This window comes from Cyprinodon tularosa, unplaced genomic scaffold, assembly GCF_016077235.1.
Source record: "Cyprinodon tularosa strain WSP-4 unplaced genomic scaffold, ASM1607723v1 ctg122, whole genome shotgun sequence".
Classification (NCBI taxonomy): Eukaryota; Metazoa; Chordata; class Actinopteri; order Cyprinodontiformes; family Cyprinodontidae; genus Cyprinodon; species Cyprinodon tularosa.
Genome location: NW_024038026.1, coordinates 1,556,903 through 1,577,515, shown reverse-complemented (window position 1 = coordinate 1,577,515; position 20,613 = coordinate 1,556,903). Strand labels below are relative to the sequence as shown.

The following is a 20,613-nucleotide window of genomic DNA, read 5'->3' as shown; positions in this document are numbered from 1 at the left end:
CAGTGCTCTGCTGTCCTGGAGCAAATAAAGTTACATAATTCCTAATAAAAGAGGGAAAGTTACAGCTTCATTCATGTGGAGCACAATCAGACCCTCCTGTTAAAATTTGACTCCCAACAATCTGGCCTTATTCAGGTCTTCCAGCTGCACATCAGTGTTGAATTAGTTCAAGTTAAATAATTGATCCCCGTTTTTCTTTAGATGGCTTCTCGATCAGATCATACAGGATGCTAATGGATCAAATAGCATTTCTATCCTAAATACTTTTTCATGCTTAATTTGGGTGAAATAATGTCTGGGCAACTCTCAGTAAGGGACTTTTTATTGGTTCTAAATTGTTTTTGAACACTTGTGGGGGTTCAGCTCAATGTTTGACCATAACTACTCGACCATATCCCCATAGATACAATGCCAGAATAGGGCTGGAGTTGCATTTACAGGCCATCTCATATCTAAATAAGGTAGAAATCAGTCACTTTGCAGGTTGACTGCCTCCTTTTTCCATTCACATACAAGGCTTTTGTTTTGTCTTTAAAAGGAGAAAGTGTGTTTGTTTCTATGGGTTTGCAGATGATGTTGTTGTGTTGATATCGTCAAGCCATCATGTTGGATGTGCTAAAGGATCAGTATCTCCATCAGGAACATGTGTTTAAGAATCCATGGTGGAGGATCGGTAGATCTATTAAGGTCTTCATCTGCCGTAAGGAGGTTTTGGTCTTGTCTATCAGAGAAGAAGCAGCTCAACTAATTGTTGTTCTCTTCATTCTACACCTAACCTCTGTGTACCTGTATTAATCGGGACCAAACTTTGCTAAATAGATGTCGTCTGTAGGATAGCTGTTGGTTCTCTGAATTGAAGGAGAAAAGAAAATGGAAGACTCAAAAAATGCATTATATTTATATTCCTTCTTTGCTTGATGGAGGAATGTCTTTATCTACTAACATAATGAGTGTTAAGTCTAAGTGGATGTAGTCTTAAAGATACTTACGTATTTACATTTGCTATATGCAGTTATATAGTTGTATAGCATAATCTTAGTTTTAAAAGCCAGTTAAAGTTATCAAAATTGCTCAAATTTAAGGGGGAAAACACACTTAGTGGGTTAATCACTGAGCAGGTGATGTAAACCATTATTTCTTTAAACCACATGCCTTTACCAAACACAACACTATAGATGCACCAATGTATAACAGACATGCTCTGCTAATCTTTTTAGCAATGCTAAAGTTGCAGCTAACTTCCCTCCAACTATTGAAGCTCTGTGTGTCGCCGTTGCTCTTTGAAATTGTCCCAGAGGGGATGTCAAAACTCCGTCTCCATGGCTCTGACTCCTGACCCCTTTTGTAGTCTCTGTTCTGAAGAGATAAAAAAATAAAAAAATCAGGTTCTTTTGACATATGCTGACATAGAAATCATAAATCACTGGTCTCATGGACCAGTTTAATCTTTAACCTTTACAGTTTTACTTCAGCAGTCATTTTAAAACAAAGGTTATGTTGTTACCCATATTGTCAGATATGGCAACCTGCAGCTGCAGAGCTACAAGTGGTTCTTTGGCTCACTTATATTAAATCAGAGATGTTAAGGCCTGGTCCTTAGGGCCCACTGTCCTTTAGAAATGAAACAAACAAAAAAAAAAAAAATCTCCGCAAAAATGTAAAAGTCTTATATAAGCACAGGCTCTAAGTCTATTATCCCACTATAAAAAAGGACTACATGGGCTTAAATGTATAATAAGCATTCATGATTTGAGGATTTAGGGAAAAAACGGGAGAAAGTTCACATCCCTGCTTAAGAGAACCACCTGTTTGATTTGTGGGCGGTTTTCCATGCTTGCAACTCAACTAGTAGCAGTAGTGGAGTTTGGAGATCCAATCAAGTTCTTAAATCTGCTCTTTAGCTCTTTTCAAGTATTTTTTATTTTAATCTGGCTTGCAGGAGGTCAAATTTAAACAATAAATGTAAACATTTCTTTCAAGGAAAATTTGCGTCATAGCCGTAGAGATCAGTGGTCATAGGCTGTAACACACGTTTCAGCGCAGCGCTGTGCCAGGCAAACGAAGCAGCGGTTGTGTCTCGGACCATGGATCCAAAAAGGGAAAAAAGGAAGATAGCTGATGAGAACAGAAGATTCAAAGAAGAATTAATTTGCTTTCATTGTCAAATGCAGAAGGATTGCCTACCTTTTTGCTTTGTAATGACAAGTTGTTAAAAAATAAAAAGTAATTTGGAACGGCATTTCCAGGCTGGTCTCATGAGGTGGAAAAGCAAAGATACAATACATGACCCTTCTATGGTGCCTTTTGGATTCTGTTCTAAGGAGTGTTGCATTAGGAGCCCCTGCAGTGCAAAGCCAGACATGCTAATTACTAGGGGTGTAAATAATAATCGTTTTGTATCGATGCATCGATCCAAAAGCCGACGATCCGATGCATCGACACGTCCGCAAGATAATCGATTAATGTTTTTTTTTTTTTCCCTCCGGTCTATTTTTATCAATTTTCTCCTGGGCGTAACTCTCCTCCCTCCCTGCGGTGGCGCTAAACTTATTTTGCCCTCCTACCGCGCTTCCTGGTTATACTCTTACAGCAGTTTGTTGCAGCAAGCTTCACACAGACATTTTTAAATTATGCTCAATATTGCAGCGTGGTCTGGGCTACACGCTGTGGGTCTAGATACGGCCGAGGCGGCGAGGAAGTGGGGGGCGAGTTTAGTCCGACGACGGAGGGCAAAAAGAGCGGAGATTCAGCTGGAAAAAGGCTCCCAGCGTTCTCGCGCACCTCGCTCTTCTAGCGGGTCAAACTTCACGAGTTGTTTTCCGCAATTTCGGTCATAAAAACAAAACAAGCCGGCCTCCTGTCTGGTGCACTGTTTGCTGTCAGCTACAATCTGGGAGAGGAGCAGCGGAGCGTCTCTCAAGGGGTCGGTGACGTCAACACTCTGGAGCCTTCTTCTTCTTCTTTTTTTTAATGGCGGTTGGCAAACAACTTATAGGTGCATTACCGCCACCTTCCAGAATGGAGTATGGACCAGACAAACTATTATATTCTCCCTAAAATACCCGTTCTTCTTAGAAAATTAAAAATACTACCAAAAACTACATCCCCAGATGACCTTTGAAACAATTCCCTTATATCTAGTTTACTTTTATTCCTGTCTAACTCTCTACACAACATCTCTCTTTCCTGAGTATATTTATTAAATTCTAAAAAAATATGTTGGACAGTTTCTTTGGAGCCGAGGTATTGCATTGAACTCATTACACTGATATTGTGCAGTATTTTTACAGTATTTTTTGATGCAGCTTTTCTACTTCTGTTATTTGCTGTTGTTTCTAAAGAAAATGCATAACGATATTACAGCTTTCATTGATTTATTTCAAACTTGAAACTTTGTTTAGCCTGTAAGGTGTAAAAAAAAAAAAATAATAATAATAATAAAAAAAAAATTAACCGATTAATCGATTAATCGAATCGAATCGAATCGTGGTGTATTCTTAAGTATCGAAAATAATCGAATCGTTGGGTCAGGAAATCGATACTGAATCGAATCGCCATGATGGATGTGATTTACACCCCTACTAATTACTAATGATTAATGGATGATTGCATTTAACCCTTATTTGACCAAATATTTTTCCACAGCCTTCTCCTCATATTTCATCTAGTAAAATCCAGGATTTTTGTTTTATTTGGAACACTGGAAACCTTTAGTTGCACTGTAAAATGTCAGAGCTTTACTTGTGAAAGGCCAACAGATTCCCATCTTGCTGACACCACTCTGCAGATGGTTATATGATTTATATACACTTTCTGTCTAAAGTGATCCAACTTTACAGCTGTGAGCAAAAGCTTTCACCTCTTGGGGTAGTAAATGGTCTCAAAATGCGGATAAATTTAATTTAAACATCTACTTATTTTCTCTACAGAGAAGGAGCAAAGGCAGGAAAGGAGAGAAGAAAAAGAGAGACAGTGGCCGTCAATATGAAGAAGGTGAGTTTCCGTCTGGTTGGACAGTTTTTATATCCAAATAGATGAGGTTTGGAAGAAGGCATGCTCATAAACTTTTAATTGCTTCACTTTTAAAGCCAAGATAACCATCAGCTGTTTCTCAGTAGATGTTAAATCAAACCAGAGGTGAAGGATTACTAATACAGTCCCTAAACCAAACCAAATGGAAAAGCAATGCAAGAAAATCTGTTGATTTAATTTTCTAGTAGCTCTTTGACCGACAATTAACAGCAGTCATCTTCTGCATGACTTTAAAGGAAGGATCTCCCACACATACAGTTGGGAAAATAAGTATTTGAACACACTGCTGTTTCACAATTTCTGAAAGTGGAGGGGTCAGAAATTGTCATCGTAAGTGCATGTCCACTGTAAGAGACATAATCTATAAAAAATCAGAAATCCCAATGTGTGTGTGTGTGTTTTTATTTTTTCATTTTTGTATTTTTATTTGTCTGATACAGCTACAAATATGTATTTTTTCCACCTGAGAAAATCAATGTAGCCTTTTTTTTTGCAATTACAGATGTTTCCTGTAGTTTTTCACCAGGTTTGCACACACTGCAGGAGGGATTTTGGCCCACTCCTCCACACAGATCATCTCTAGATCAGTCAGATTTCTTACCTGTCGCTGAGAAACAGAGTTTTGGCTCCAAAGATTCTCTATTGGGTTTAGGTCTGGAGACTGGCTAGGCCATGCTTCTTCCAGAGCCACTCCTTGGTTATCCTTGCTTTGTGCTTTGGTTCATTGTCATGTTGGAATGGTAAATGGCATGTACTTATATAGCGCCTTTATTCAAGTCAGGAGACTTGACCAAAGCACTTTACACTACATTCATTCACACACACACTCGCACATTGATGGTGGCAAGATACATTGTAGCCACAGCTGCCCTGGGGCTCACTTTTCAGGTCATTTCAGGTCATTGACCTGCTCCTCCTGTCTAGCTGTGGGCTGATTTCTCACCTTTCTTAGTATCAGAGACCCCCGAGGTGAGAACTTGCACGGAGCCCCAGTAATAGGGACAATGACACTCATGTTTAGCTTCTTCCATTTTCTAACGATTGCTCCAACAGTGGACCTTTTCACCAAGCTGCTTGGCAATTTCCCCTTGGCCCTTTCCAGCCTTGTGGAGGTGTACAATTTTGTCTCTAGTGTCAATTGACAAATCTTTGGTCTGGCCTATGTTAGTAGTTGGATTCTTACTGATTGTATGGAGTGGACAGTTATCTTTGAGCAGCTAATGACCTCAAGCAGGTGCATCTAATTTAGGATAAATGGAGCATAGGAAGACATTTTGAAGGCGGACTAACAGGTCTTTTAGGGTCAGAATTCTAGCTGATAGACAGGTGCTCAAATACTTATTTCCTCACTGTACCTTTCTGTATTTTTGATGAGCTTTTTTAAGGTCATAACAAAAAACACATTTCAGTCAGGTTGAGGTCTTTAATTCGACCAGTCCATCACAGAATTTAGTTTCTTTTATCAGCCATCCTGTTTTAAATCTGCTTCTCCTTTTAGTTTTGGGTTATGAGCAAGCTTCTGCTGTTGTACAAGAAGCCTCAATTCTGCTGTACAGAAAGGTCATGGTTGACTTCATGCTGCAAGGTGTCCATTTCTGTTGCTCTGAATGAACTGAAATAATTTCTTTTACTGTAATATAGCCTAGAGCTGACAGAGCATGAACCTTCCTTCCTCTATGACTTTGAATTTGAGCATTTCAGGCTGTGGTTTCCTCCTCTGACTGTTTTCACATTGCTCACCTTCTTCACTTCCCGTTTCTTAGGTTTCTGTAACGAGGAAAAAAAAAACTTTTGATGTTTTTGTTTCACTTTAAGATAAGTTTAAATACCAAATTGATTAGATTGATTAAGGGTTAAATGAGTACTGTTATTTATGTATTTGTTTTGTTTTAACATATTAGGTCAGTGATGAGTTTATACTTTCATGGTTTATAATACAAGTTAAATCATGAAGAAATCCTCTGGAAGGCATGGGTTGTAAGCCTGACCCATGCCTTCCCTCACCAATTAGATGAAATGAAGATGGTTACCAACAACAGATCTTTTTATTGGGCTGTTGGAGCCTGAACCATCTGCTGTAAAATGTGACTCAGTCAGTTAAAGCTCTCGTTTCCTAACTTCCTGCCGTTTATGAGCAGTTTAAACGGCAGCACAGAAACCACTCATTTCATCCGGGACACGCCGTCATCTTGATAAGAATCAGCTGCTGCCTGCTCACACATAGAGGTGTTAGCAGGCAGCCTTGGTGGGGGGTGAAGGAATATTCCAGTTTTTATAGAAACTATTCAGGATGTGTTTTAATCAGTGCAGTTTAACATCCAGAAGCAACTCTTTCTCTGGATTTCATTCTGATTGAAGTCTTGTGACGCCGTTAGCTCACCTGTAGACAGGCTCCAACCTGTTTCCACTCTCACTTTGTTCTGGGATTATCAGAAAAATACTATTATTTGATTGAAAAGCCCAGAAGTAGAATTTCCCTGATTTTTAAACACTAATCTTTGATTTTGGAGTTATGTCTTTGAAGGTGTTGCATATTTTGAATGAACTGCCAGCATTCATGTTGAGTTGTACAGTCATAATTACAGCTTTGGTTGAACTTGTGACAGTTGTTGTTGAGCTCATCACAGTTCACCAAAACAGGCGACGTCATTGGAAATGAATGGTGTGTGTGTGTTTTAGTCATGTCCCCTCATGTTCAGGAGGTAATCAATTACAGTCAGGCTCCCTTCCTGAATGGTGTGGGGCTGAACTGCTTGACATTTTACAGTAAAACTGTAAGCTGTTGGTGTAGCTTCAAAAGTACTGAAGCTCAGATTTTTGCTTGAAGAAGAAAGTCTATAAGTTGTTTTTATGTTTGGATGTCATCACAATCATTTCCTCTCTCTGCCTGTAGGGGGCAGTTTTGCCTTCTCTTCTATGTATCGAGTGGGGAGGGTTTCACTTCTTTCCCCATTCACCTGTTGACAGATTAAACGACTTTTACATTCTTTTCAATTTTCGAGAAAAATTTTTCTTTACAGCAGGATGTGTTTGGTTTTGCTTCATAATCGAAAGAAGTTGGATCAAACACTGCCGGCAAAGGATCTCAGACTTCAGAAGTTTTATGACCCAAATAAAGCCAGCTATTTTATCCATATATAATTTCTGGTAAATTTAACATCACTCCCTAACAATATGAAAGATATGGATTGAAAAAAAACTTAACCCCGAAGAGAATATTATTTTAATTCTATTGACTGTACTTAAAAAAACAAATTATGTGTGATTTACGGATTTGGGAATTAGTGACGTCCTCATGCAACTTTTTCATTTCCGATATTGATCCAATCCGATATTAGCGTAAATCATAAATTTTGTTATTCATTTTATACTGAAGAAAAAAGGCTTGATCTAAGTATTACTAAAACAAAAAAATCAACAACAAAAGGTATTTAAAACAACTAACCCATGTAAAATGAACCAATGAGTTACAGAAACATTTAACAGAAGCAGAGTTTCCATCAGCATAAAATAAAATCCGATATCCATTAATAATAAAATTAGACCGATATCATCTTCCAAACATTCAAACATGTTTCCTTACACTTGAACTATGGTCCGATTACAATACAATTAACTGTATTTGCAATATATTCGCAACAACAGCAAGTAGCTACATGTTTCACTCCAGCCTTTTAGGTGGTGGTAATAATAGGCTTAAAGTGGGGGAACAGCCACACAAGAGAGACACACAGCTAGCATTCAGATTCATGCATGCAAGCACCTTTTTCACACCACACACACATATATATATTATATCATGTTAGTATGATTGCTAGGGCTCCAACTAACGATTATTTTAAAAATCGATGAATCGGCCGATTATTTTTTCGATTAATCGATGAATCGGACAAAAAATATTTTTTATATTAACCTCTTTATTCCAAAATAAACATTTTAGACAGAACAAACAAGCACACAAGTACAGGTTGCTCATTAACTGTACTGGTGCAATATGAAAAATAAATGTTTGTGTCAAAACTACGCAAACTTACATGAGAAATGTAGCTGAACATCCACAAAATATAGGGTACTTTGTTTCATAAAGCGCAAAAAGAGACAGGCATTTTTGTTTTTTAAAGCCCCTAAGGGGTTCAAACAATAGGCCCCCCCCCATTTCAACAGTTTAGTTTTTTTTAGACTAGAAGAGTTCTGCCTTTTAAGACAGGAAAGTATAGCAGTTAAAGTTGCTGCTTGAGAAAATACTGAACCATAGAGATAAAAATAGCCCTGTGATTCAAATTATAAATTGTATTTGGAATAAAAATGAGAGAACTAGGGGTGGTAAAAAACACATCCTCCAAAGACAGATATTTACATGGGAATGTGGCATATAATTAATTGACATATTACTGATCTTGCTGGATTATATTCTGCTCTACTTCCATAAATTGCAGGATCTTATTTTCTTTATCTTTGCCAGAAGATTTAAACTTTAAAAGCCTTGCCCTCATAATTTGCAAATTAATTTATTTATAAAGAAAATATAAACGCTGCTTAAGCTAATTCAAATGAAATTAAAAGTAAAATAAGTAGCCAACCTTATCCCTGTCTGTAACCTACTAACACGGTAAGGAAAGCATCAGATGAGCTACCTGAGAAACTAACGTTACGTTTCCCCACTTTAAAACCAAACAAACATGGTTACTCATCCTGCTGATCAGCTCTCTTCACTGCCATTGAAGGCTCCAACGTGTTTTCTTTTCAGGTGCTGCGTCATAACAGTGGTGGTTCCGTGCCATGTTCATTTGTTTTTACAAAAGTTGCATGTTACGACTTTTTTCACTTTACAAAGCGCAGGCTATTTTAATTATTGTGATCAATTTGCGCTGTCAATCCCGGCGCATGCGCGCTTCATTTGCAGTCTGGACGCTGAGGGTAAACTCCTCACTAATATCCTGCGGCTCTGACTGCACGCTGAGAGGGATTCCCGTGGGAGAGGGAGAAAGGGGTTGGGATGGGGGAGGCGCCCCGCGGCAGGCAAAAGCCGCCAGTGACACCGTAAAAAGTCGCCAGATTTGTCGCTAGTCGCTTTTTTGAAAAATAGTCGCTGGAGGGGTCTGAAAAGTCGCTGACTTGGCAACACTGCAACTGCGGCGCTGACTCGCTCCGCCATATTTTTTTTCTTCCCCCGGAGGACGGCGGCGGCGGCGGCGGCGGATGACGCATTAATCGCGCGACACAACTAATCGATGATGAAATTCGTTGCCAACGCTTTTAAAAGTCGATTTTTATCGATTTTATCGATTCGTTGTTGCAGCCCTAATGATTGCACTATATAAAATACAACACCCCAGGTGCAGACTGTGCAAAGAGGCCACTGATACAATACAGTACATAACTGCAGGGTGTAAGATGCTAGCAAGGAAAGCTTACATGGAGCGCAGTGGGTGAGGAAGAGTTTTTTGTTTATTTTTTTTATAGTAGAAAAATGTCCTGTTTGTTGCCATCTCAAGCTGTAAGAGCTTAGTTTTGTTCTTATTTTCTTAATCTTTTTTTTCTTGCAGGTAAACGTTCTTCCAGTGAGCTGGACGTTGGTCTGGAAAAGCAGCTGGAGCGCTTTGAGTGGCAGCTGAAAATCTTAAAGGAAGTGCTCTCAGCCAATGGGAGCTCAGAGAGGGTAGAGCTACTGAAACGTCATACTGACGAAGAAGTGTGTGCCCTTGTTCAGAGCATTCTCGATAAGGTGAGACAGCATTTGGCCCTTAAATCCTTTCCATTGCTGTTACACTATGATGTTTTGGATTTTAAAACATGTTTTGGTATCAGAAAAATAGAACCAGAGTAAATACTAACATTTTAAAATGATGGTTTTATTTATTGAGGTTAAATAATCTTATAAACTAACATGAGACCCTTGAAAAGAAAAAAATGTCCTTTCTGTTCAGCTTAGATTAACTGTGATTTAAAACAGGATTGTGGAGCTGAGAGCTCAGGGCTGGTTACAGACAACAAGAATCTAAATGTGATTGGTCTGATAAACGACCAATCACATTCACTTTATTCACTTTTGTAAAGTCGGGCACCACAATGCAGAATTTGGAACTGCAACCATTGGAACAGGCGCTTCGCTACGACTTTGAAGGAGTGAACAGATGAAAATCTAATGATTTAAGTGAAGGCTGTTGACATCCACATAAATATATTTTCCTATTTCTAATACATTTTAGCAACCAATTTTTTCATATAATCATTAAGGAAATTGGTGAAATTTACAATAAAGGCTGTAACATCACAACATGTGGGGAAAAATGTGCATATTTGGAAATATTTCTGCATGAACTTGAAATAGAGAGCGTTTTTCCTCCATAATTACAATGCAATAGCATGAAAAGTGCACTTTGTATTTAGTCATTAATTAAATTGTTTATTCATTTCAAATTTATAATTGTGAAAAAGAAAAAGTCAGTTTGTTTTTCACATCTGTTTAGTAAAACTTTTAAAGGTCCAGTCAAGGTTAACCTTAAAGTGATGTGGATATTTTTAATGGATATTTTAAAGATTCATGTCAGGACTGCATTTTAGTTCATTTTGCCAGAATAGAAAATATTTTACTGAATGTGAAATATCTTTATCATCCATTCTAACGTTAGCAGCTCCTGTTTGTTGCTGTTTTCCGTTTTCTTCAATTCTGCGGCTATTTGCATGCAAGACAGCAAGCCTGGTGCTCTTGGCTTTAGTTGAGGATAGGAAGCTTCAGAAATCCTATGTTTGCAGCCAGGAGTTTGTTTATTCTGCATGTGATTTATGTCTGCAGCCTCAGCTTTGAGTCGGCTGTGTCCTGACTGTGACCCCTGGTTTTAAAAGATCCCCTGATCCAACAGTCATTCCTTCTGATTTTGCTCCCAGTTAACCAGAATTGTTTGTAATCGGTTAATTAGATCAATTAATTTGCTACTTTATTCCAGTCTCTCAACTTCCCGAATATCAGTTTAAATTCCTTGTCTTTTTAAATCCATAAGAAAATACCTAAACTCTTAAAAAGCCCTTCAGAAAGCGTGGAGAGCGATTAACTCAGATCACTCTTTCTGTTTTTTCCTCCAATCCTTCATTCTTTCTGGAAACTCACTTCTGTTGTATGACCTGCAGGTAAAGACTGAGACAACAGCTGATCTAAACGTTCTGCATGAACGCAAAAGTAAATCAGCCATAGAAGAACATGAGAGACACGTAGAAGGTAAACACTCACCGCTTCACAGTTTGTCTTCCATATATTCGTTTGTTTTGGCTTTATTTACCTTCCTTTCTATGTTTTGATGACTGCTGTCTTCACATTTTCGGGGATTTCTTTTGTAAAGCTGCTCTCAGGATGGATGACAACACTTCCTTGTTTTTATTTCAATAATCTTCCTCCCAAGTTTCAGTTTGATGTTCTTCTGTTTCACTGCTTGTCATGTAGCGGTAGAAAAACAAACAAAAATACAGTGCAGTGGAGAAATACATGGAGAGTTTCTCTCCATGTATTTCAACAGTGCATCAGTTAAATACAGACCCATGGAGTTCCATAGTTCAGCCCCCTTTAACACATCACACAATGTTTACAGAAACACTGTTCAGGTTGTATTGTTTATCAGGTTCTATTTATCTAAGTGTCAAAAATGACCTTTAACCATTGAAATTGTTAAGTTTTTGCTCATTTAACTACTTTCAGACCAGCAGTTTTTTCTTTTCATGGAAAGCTTATGTGTGGAAACAAAGGCATTTCCATGTGTCATTTTTGTCTACCTATCGTCTCACTTTGTTATTTACTTACATTATATTTAATCTCATTAATCCTCTTTTGAACTTGTAATTGAAGTCTCTCCTTACAGTCTCCTTTATCTTAGCTAAAGTGAGAAAAAACCAAGCTGTAGCCATCAGAAGGTTCTGACACTTTTTAAAAATACCTTTGATACGATTTCAAGTAGGGATTGTTAAAGGAGTAATGATGGACTCCATTTGTACGTGGAAGTTGGAATTTCTATCCTCAGATTAGTCAATTTAATCTGGAAAACTCCTTCAAAGTTCGAATTCTGGGTTTAAAATTTAGGGCAACAGGATTGAAGCCCATTAATGATGGTCATAAAAAATTATTTTTAGTACATTAGGTCAGTTTAATACATATTAGTTTTCACTCTTTATAAGTTAATCTTTTCTAACCCTGTTTATATTTGCTAAATACGCCATAGAACAGTGTTTTTGTTAAGTTTGTAACAGTGGAGAATATGAACCTCTACAAGCCGGGAAACTGGAGCACTAGAACTTCATAGTTTAGGTCAGTTTAAGTGTTTGCAGATTGTTTTCTGTCAATAAATAGCAAATTGGTGTCTTGTGAAATGGCTTTTTGTACAGTTTCCATTTTTTTATGTATTTTTTTTTTTGATGCCATGTTTTATCATGTGTTGATGCTTCAATACGTCTGTTTTTGCAAATTCCTTCAGAGCTTCAGAGCAAAAACGAACAGGAGAAAACTGAGCTGACAGAAAGGTTTCAAGCAGCTGAAGACATCCTGAAGGTAATCATCTTAATACCAAAGTTTTTTTTGTTTCTTTTTTTGTTAGCTAATTAAAGGCACACCACTGACTTTGTGACCTAAAGAGTTGAGGCATATGATATTTTTTAAAATAATTCCTCAGGCTGGTAATATACAGCGCTTGACACCATCACTGCTACAAGCAGGTAGTCCTAAACCTTAACCCCACCCACATCAAGAAAGGAACATTTCCAGTTGTTGGTCTGAACAAGTACCTATAAGTCCCCAAAATGTTCCACATTCCTGGGAGATTGTCCCCACAAGGTTGCAGAACATGGCCACCGTATCACAAACACAGTTTTGTTGTGTCCCTTTCAACAAATCGACAAGATGAATAAAAAAAAAAATCAATGGCCTACAGGCATCAATGAATGCAGTCATTCTGCATCACACTTTAAGATTTCAACATCTTTTGTATATTTTCAGCATTTATAATTGGAGGCACTGATGGCAATTGCCTTAATTCAGTGCTTCTCAATTATTTTCTGTTACGCCCCCCCCAGCAAGAAGAAAACAATTTGCGCCCCCCACTCCCCACCGTGATTGTCCATCTCTGCATAACATTTTATCCTTATTAACATTAAAATAAAGAAAAAAAGAAAGGCATATGGTGACAGAAGAACAATGAGGGCGCAACTGCCGCCTACTGTAGTGGATGCGCAATTACAATTTATACTAGTACGGCCAAAAAAGGCTTTTCCCCAGGGTCACACACTATTTGAGAAGCATTGCCTTAACTAAGGAATATTTTTTTTATATTTTCATGGTTTCTCATGTGATTAAATGTTTTGTCTTGTTAATACAGCTTTTACAACTGTTTCACACGGAGCTTCAGGGACAGACATCTGAATTTTAGCTGCATGTCTGTAGTGATATCAAAATATGAAGGTAGAGCAACAGCTGATAACTGGACTCGATTTAACTGATATTTTTTTTTTTTTTAAATATATTTTATTTTGATTTACTACTAACTCCTTTTTGAGCCTGCTGGATTACACCTGACACACATGTCAGTCGCACACATGTATATTATTTTTATTATGTTAAGAAAGTATAGTGTTGATCATATAATATTTTTGGCCATTGCTGTGATAAATCTCCTCACCTGGCAGCAGGACCAGGTTGGCATTTCCTCATCTTCACCATTCATGTTTGTGTTTGTTCTTGACCTGAAGGCCAAAGTGGAGCAGTTAACAGCTGAGCTGCAGGTCTACAATGACCTGAAGAAACGAGTGGAACGATCAACCTTTAAGAAGGACTTGCAGAGAAATATTCAGGTAGTTTTCACAAAGGCAGAGTAATTGAAGGAAAGCCTTCATTTTTTTTATAACTGTTCTGATCAAAATGATTAAATTGCTGTTCAGGAGCATGGCAGCCCAGGTGCATTCTGGGAGTCAGAACAGGAGTCTCTGCTGTTTGTTATTGAGATGAAGGCTGAGCGTGTGCTGGAGCAAAACAGGAAGCTGCAGCAGATGGATGATCTGGTAGGTTCAACAGGTTTTCTGAAATTCTTTGAGCTTTTTTCTTTTTTTATAAACGGTCTCACTGAAGCCATCTGGATTTTCTGTGTTTAGGTGGAGAAGAATCTGTCTCTGGAGGACCAGATAATTCACGTCCTGCAGCAGAATGAGGATTTAAATGTTCGGATAGACAACTGCCAGACTCTTATTCAGTAAGTGTGAATATGGCACCACCTGCTGGTCATAAAGCCTTCCAGCTAAACTAATGTTGCTATTTGTTTTTATTTTTTTATTTTTTTAAGGGGTAAAAGCTTTTTTTTTCTGGTCGGTTAATAATTTAACAAAATATAAAATTACAAGGTAAATTAATCTTGCTTGATGTAATGATTTAGACAACAAAAACACTTTTTTAACTCACTGTACAGGTTTTTTCTCCGAAATTTAGGATGTTGTGAATGAATTAATAGGAATTTATTTCAGACAATTTTATACAGACAATTTGACAAACATCAATAAATGATCAAATACTCACAAAAAGACTAGATAACATCAACCAAACCGAACACCAATTTCCAAACTAACTAAATTCAACCGAACATAAATAGAAACATCATTTCCCTTTCTCTCACAGCAGTGAGAAACATCGAGTAACAATTTCTGCTGATTCTTGTTTCATTCAGAGCTCCAGTGGTTGTAGGATCCAGGATTTTTATTTTTTTTTTTGCCAGTTTGGGTCTCACACTCACAAAATATTTACTAAAATAATGAACGTCATTAATGTCCTCAAAAATGTTATCGTTGTTTACAAAAATTGCGAAAATTTCATTTTGCGCAGTTTTTCTTTATAAAATGAATCAATACATTCAAAATCCATTTAATATTTTTCTTATTTCTATCTAATAATTTACTGTAATAATTCTGTTTAGCTATTCATAGAATAACATTTAATTTATTCTTCCATTATATTTATTCTCTCCCCCAAAGACCTATGCATTTTAAAATTTCTGTATGGTTTACTCTTTTTCTTGCAGGCATTTTGTAAACCCTTTGTCATCCATGGAGCTATTTGGAGTAGGGATGCACAATTTTGGGATTTTGGCCAATATCCGATATGCCGATATTTTAAAACTCATGTAGCCGATAATCGATATCGATACTGATGTTAAAGCTGGACAAAAATAATTAGTTTTGTTATAAGTTTTGTTATCCATTTCTGACACTTATATTTTCATATGCTGATATCAAATTGATTTTTAAAAACGCGGTATTGATCTATTTTACTTTCAAAATCTCGTGAAATTTCATCGTTCTGTTACAAACTCTCGTGATATTTTGCAAATTCTTGTGAGATTTTGTTAGTAAAATAGATCGATACTGCGTCAATATATCAACATATAAAAATATGTTGATATATTTTTTAGACTTTAGAAACTCAGAAGCTGATCAAATATCAGGTTAAATATCGGTGGGGTGGCCGATGTCCAATATTCAGTTTTAAGGCCGATACCGATAGGGGGCCGATTTTGGAGTATTTGTTTTTATGAGAGAATATTAATAATGGAAATTTTTTATTGTATAAGACTTTAAAAGATATTAGGAAAATGATTATATTCTATATCAACATTATCTTCTGGCAAAACAGACTCCTAGTTATGTTTTAATAAATCATCTTTGAAAGATTTGAGTTTATATTAAATTTAGTGCAAGGCAATTTTATTTGTACAACACAATTCATGTTGAGACAATTCAAAGTGATTTACATGAATTAATAGTAAAATACAAGGAAAATAAAAGCAAGTAAAGATAAAATTGATTAAATCATTTAAAAAAATTTTCTATTGAAGCTTAATTTCCAAATAAAATGTTTTTTTTTGCTCTTATTGCTCACATTTTTTTTTAAAGAAAAATGTGTAATCTGTTGGGAAATGTCCTCCTTTTTCATGTCAATACTGATATTAAAAGACCTATGTGTTGGTCTGCCTCTGCTCTACCATTTTTATTACTGAAGGCGTCACTAGGAAAAGTATGGATTAAAAAGAAAACAACAGTCCTTCAGCAATCAGATGTGCAGCAGACAGTCAAACCATGAGCGATTCATCTCCAGTGTGAAAAACAAAAGCACTATCAGTGAAACAGACGGCTTCCAGGTGTCAACAGGCTGACTTGGCAAGAATAGATCTGGTTTAAACCGGACACTATTATGGACAACAAGCTGATTTAGGAACTAGCAGTCGTATACATTTAGACCATAATAAAACATGTATGAGTTAAAGATCATTGGTCATATGTAAGATCTTTGAAGAGACTAAACTTTATTTGTTCCAAGTCGAAACACATTGTTTTGAATGTAAAGAATCTATATGAAAGATATAAATTTTTATTGTCTAATCAAATTAGTGAAACTCACTTTTGTACATCTGGAAAGCAACCTAAACAACCTCTAAAACTCCTTATTAATTTCCTCACCTTCTCTGTTTTCTAGGCAGTTTTCTAAGGAGCAACAGGACCTGAAGGTGGCGCTGGAGAGGCAGATAGCAGTAAACCAGAATCTTTCTCAGGAAAAGGAGCAGCTGATGTTTAAACTAAGACACAGAGATTCATGTCCAGGAATCCACCTTCCAGCCATGATGCAGGAGATCGCCCCTAGATGACCCCAAAACTGTGACTCTGTGTCATAGAAGCTGTTTTACTGCTCAGGATGGAAGGTTCAACCATCTGGGATCCAGTTTATAATCTGGAGTTGCACTGTTACGCATCAGTGCAGGACATTGAAATCAATGCGGGGTGCTGTCACACAGGCATTTTTTTTTTAGGTTGTTTAAGTATTTTGTACAGTTGTTTCATCTTTAACTGAAGTCGTTTCTGAAACTGGGAGACAGAAGAAAAGAGCAGCACACCTTAGAGAAATGCCAGCGGCACAAACTGCTTTGGTTGTTTCTACAAATACTTTATAAACATGGATGAATATCCAACCATAATGAAAACTGAAACCATTTCCTCAAATCAGGGGTTTGAGCTTTTAAAAGCCATAGTTCATTGTTTTTGTTCTGCCAATAATGAACGTGAGCCAATGACTGAAGCAAAGATGTGAGGCCTTCCTCGTTGGGTTATCTTTGATACTGCTCACAATTATTATTTTTTCTGGAGGACTAAATGCTCATTTAGAGTTTAAAACTTTTGACACTGAAAATGAAACATCTGTTGACTCTTTGTCTGAATCTATTGCGCCATATTCTGGGCTATCAGATGAACTGCCTTGTTTATCTACAGACACGATGCTGTAGTTTCCCAGTTAAAGAGTTAAAGTGTCGGTTGTCACATAAATCCATCTTATGTTTTTGTGAAAATATTTTAGGATTTTGGTTGCAGAAGATAAACATTATGATGTCAGAATATTACTTTATCTCTGGAAAGGTGATTTATTGTGCATTATAAAATCCAAGCATTCAGCTTCGACCGTCCCACTGCAGATCTGCTATTTTGGATCTTTAGACTGTTCTATCTGTGCCTTTATACCATGCTGGAAGGTTTGTTACTCTAAACTGAACCAATGTACCTAGATTTAGTTGTAGTTTTACATATTCAATTCATCATTTGCTTTTCCAGCTAAATCCTCCATTCCCCACAAATCCACCGTGTGCCTCTGAGACATTTTCTTATTCATTGCAAAAATAGATATTTAAAGTATTTTGTCATACAACAGTTTTTTTTTTATATAGGGGAATGATTGAATTAGTTGCATCACTATTTACTTCATATGTATCTAAATTATCTTTTTTTTCTGGCTTCATTAAAACGTCCCAGATGATGGTAAGTTTCTAGCTATGCAGTGCGGTTGGATGGTTACATGCAGCATTGAATAAATACACCCTGGAGGATTTCATTTGTTTTAAATACAGGATTATTATTGATCCAGTTTATTTACTGTTGTCAAGGTTATTGAGTTCATTACATCTAATTAAATTCAGAAAATTAGCTTCAGGTTAGCATGATACCTTCCTATTTCATTTATGTTGCATTATTCATGTTTACTGTCTGGTGAAATTAAGTCAGGAAATATTTACTAGATCATAAAAACAGTCACTGCATTATGTTGCATTTGTAATTTGAAATATATTTTTGAACTTTTTTGTATGTAACATTTGTATTGCCAAAAAAAATATAATTTCAGTGTTTTTTCAGTATGCACAAGCACTTTGACCAGGATTTTACAGGAATTTGTACTGTAGATCTTTTTTTTTTTTTTTTTTTTTGGTGTACTGTACAGCCTCAATATTTTGGCTTGTTAGAAAAGTGCATTTTATCTTTTCTCAGCAATTAGTGCAGCCTTTTGTTTATATGTTCATGTAGATACACTTTGTACTTTTTTGGCTTTGAAAATAATAAAGAATGCAAGCTGTAAGTAAGTTTAATATTTTTCTTATTTCTGTTGAATGTCAAAGCCTATTTAAGAGACGGTCACTCACAAACATCTCTGTTCAGTAGTCTTGAAGCTGATCTCTTGTGTTGTTCTTCAGAATTGTCAAAATGCGTTAAGACTTCAACCCTGGAGCTTTATGCTCACAGAAGCTGCCTGAATGATTGTAAACAAGTTTTTTTGCCAAATTTAAACATTTAAGTACAGCTTTTCAAGTGAGCAATTATTAGTCAAATTAACATTTTTGGGTTTTTGAATAGATTTGAAAAGAAATAAATTTTCTTTTCAAGTTTTCCTTTACTTTTAAATTTGATTTTGGTAATAAAACTCCAGCAATAAAACTACTGCTGCAAAGTGCAGGTAAAGAACATGAATGCAGAGTCTGTGACTTGATTTAGAGTTTTCTCAACATTCAGCGGTCTGATGGCGGTGGGCAAGAAGCTGTTTCAGAATCTGCTGGACCTTCATCGGATGCTGCAAAGCCTCTTCCCAGAGGGCAGCAGGGAGAACTGTCCATTCCATAAACTTCAGACAATAAGTTTTACAGCAGTTCAGGGCAATACTTGGACACTTTGATCTGATCTTTCTAGCCTTAAAGGACCAGTAAGTGACTCCAAATGGAGTAAATAAGACCAAGTTTAAGCAGTGAAACAATCCTGATTTAAGCTTAACTAAACTTGGAGTTAAAGGCGCATCTTGAATTCAGACTTCCAAATTATGTAATACATTATGTTGACCGCTAGATGGCGGCAGAATACAAATAATTGTTGAATAACTGACAAACTTTTACCCTGAACTTACAGGGTAAACAGCTGAACCTACAGGCTGTAAGTTCAGCTGTATCTTTTCCACCAGCTGTGTAGTAGAGACAAATCCTGCAGCCTTACTTCAGGTTCTGCAGATAAACAGTGCATGAAGCCCTGCTCTTCATGTTCTGTTTGCTTTTAAGACAAAGTAACACGATATAACATTGGTTTGCAAAGCAGATAAAGTAGAAGATTCCAGTCATTCAAAAACTATATCTTGTATTAAAAGTTGGAAATAATTCCAGACTGGAAGGATTTTATCTCCAGAGGACGCTTCCTTACATCAGGAGGTGTAAGATTTTAAGGACTGTATCTATTTCCCTCCTTTCTCCCTGATGACATCACAATATTTGTAGGTCAGTACAGCTGAAGCTGCTTCCTGGGTTTATGATCCACCTGTAGTCACTGAGGAGTCCAAGGCTCAGTTTGTCAGGGACTTTAAAGAGGTGGCACATAACCCAACCCACGCAGGAAGAATTACCCCCTAGAGTGCATGGCCTGTGAAATGAAACGCCACACACAGGAAATCACAGGTGCATCTTAATTTAATTAGGGATGATGGAAAAGCCTATTACACTGAGAATAATTACTTTTTAAAAGATGATGTTTCTGGTTTGCAGCTAATGACAACACTGTTATTTTTCCTAGAATATTGGAAAATGATGTCAGACCAAATATAAACATTTATAAAACAGAAATACATGGTTGATACATTTTTCCCATAATAATAATAATAACTGAACTTTATTAATCTAACAATGGAGAAATTCCCATATACGGTACAGTGTTTGTCTTTAGTACCTGGGCTGGGCTCTGGATCATAGAGGATGGCATGGAGGTGATCAGCCTGTGGTTCTGCTGAGGAATTATTGATGCACCAGTTGCTTTCATTGAGTCTTTCATTCCTTCTGCCTTGTTTGCTCTTTGATCTTCCTCTTAATAGTTCAGGTCGGTTTGCTGATCAATTAAAACAGTAATACTAATGTTGATTAAACTAACTACCGATGCTTTTGGTGAGTTCGCAGTAGCCAACACCTACCACACACATACATGCTGTGTCACACTGTACCTGTGGGAACTTTCCATCGACTTTATATTGATTTCCTACTCCTTTACACAGCCTAAGCCTAGCGATTACCAACACATGCTTGACCCAAAAAATAACCTAAACTCAATTCATACCTTGGTTGAAAACCTTAAATAAGAGTAGGGTCAAGGATCTAAAATTGTTATTCGTTGCTGTGATAAATTTCCTCACCTGGCAGCAGGACCAAGTTTGCTTTTCCTCATCTTCACCATTCATGTTTGTGTTTGTTCTTGACCTGAAGGCCAAAGTGGAGCAGGTAA

General features: G+C 36.9%; 1 protein-coding gene across 1 annotated transcript in view; it reads left to right on the top strand.

Moving 5' to 3' along the window:
- The window catches only part of ccdc69 (coiled-coil domain containing 69), a 28,209-nt gene extending 9,754 nt beyond the window's left edge, over positions 1-18,455 (top strand). Inside the window, exons 2-9 of the mRNA XM_038276139.1 lie at positions 3,930-3,993; positions 9,579-9,757; positions 11,161-11,248; positions 12,492-12,565; positions 13,759-13,860; positions 13,948-14,067; positions 14,158-14,255; positions 16,526-18,455. Of these exons, the coding sequence (XP_038132067.1) occupies positions 3,930-3,993; positions 9,579-9,757; positions 11,161-11,248; positions 12,492-12,565; positions 13,759-13,860; positions 13,948-14,067; positions 14,158-14,255; positions 16,526-16,694 (894 nt within the window). The 3' untranslated portion in view covers positions 16,695-18,455. The remainder of the gene's footprint in view (positions 1-3,929; positions 3,994-9,578; positions 9,758-11,160; positions 11,249-12,491; positions 12,566-13,758; positions 13,861-13,947; positions 14,068-14,157; positions 14,256-16,525) is intronic.
- Positions 18,456-20,613: the final 2,158 nt, after the last annotated feature.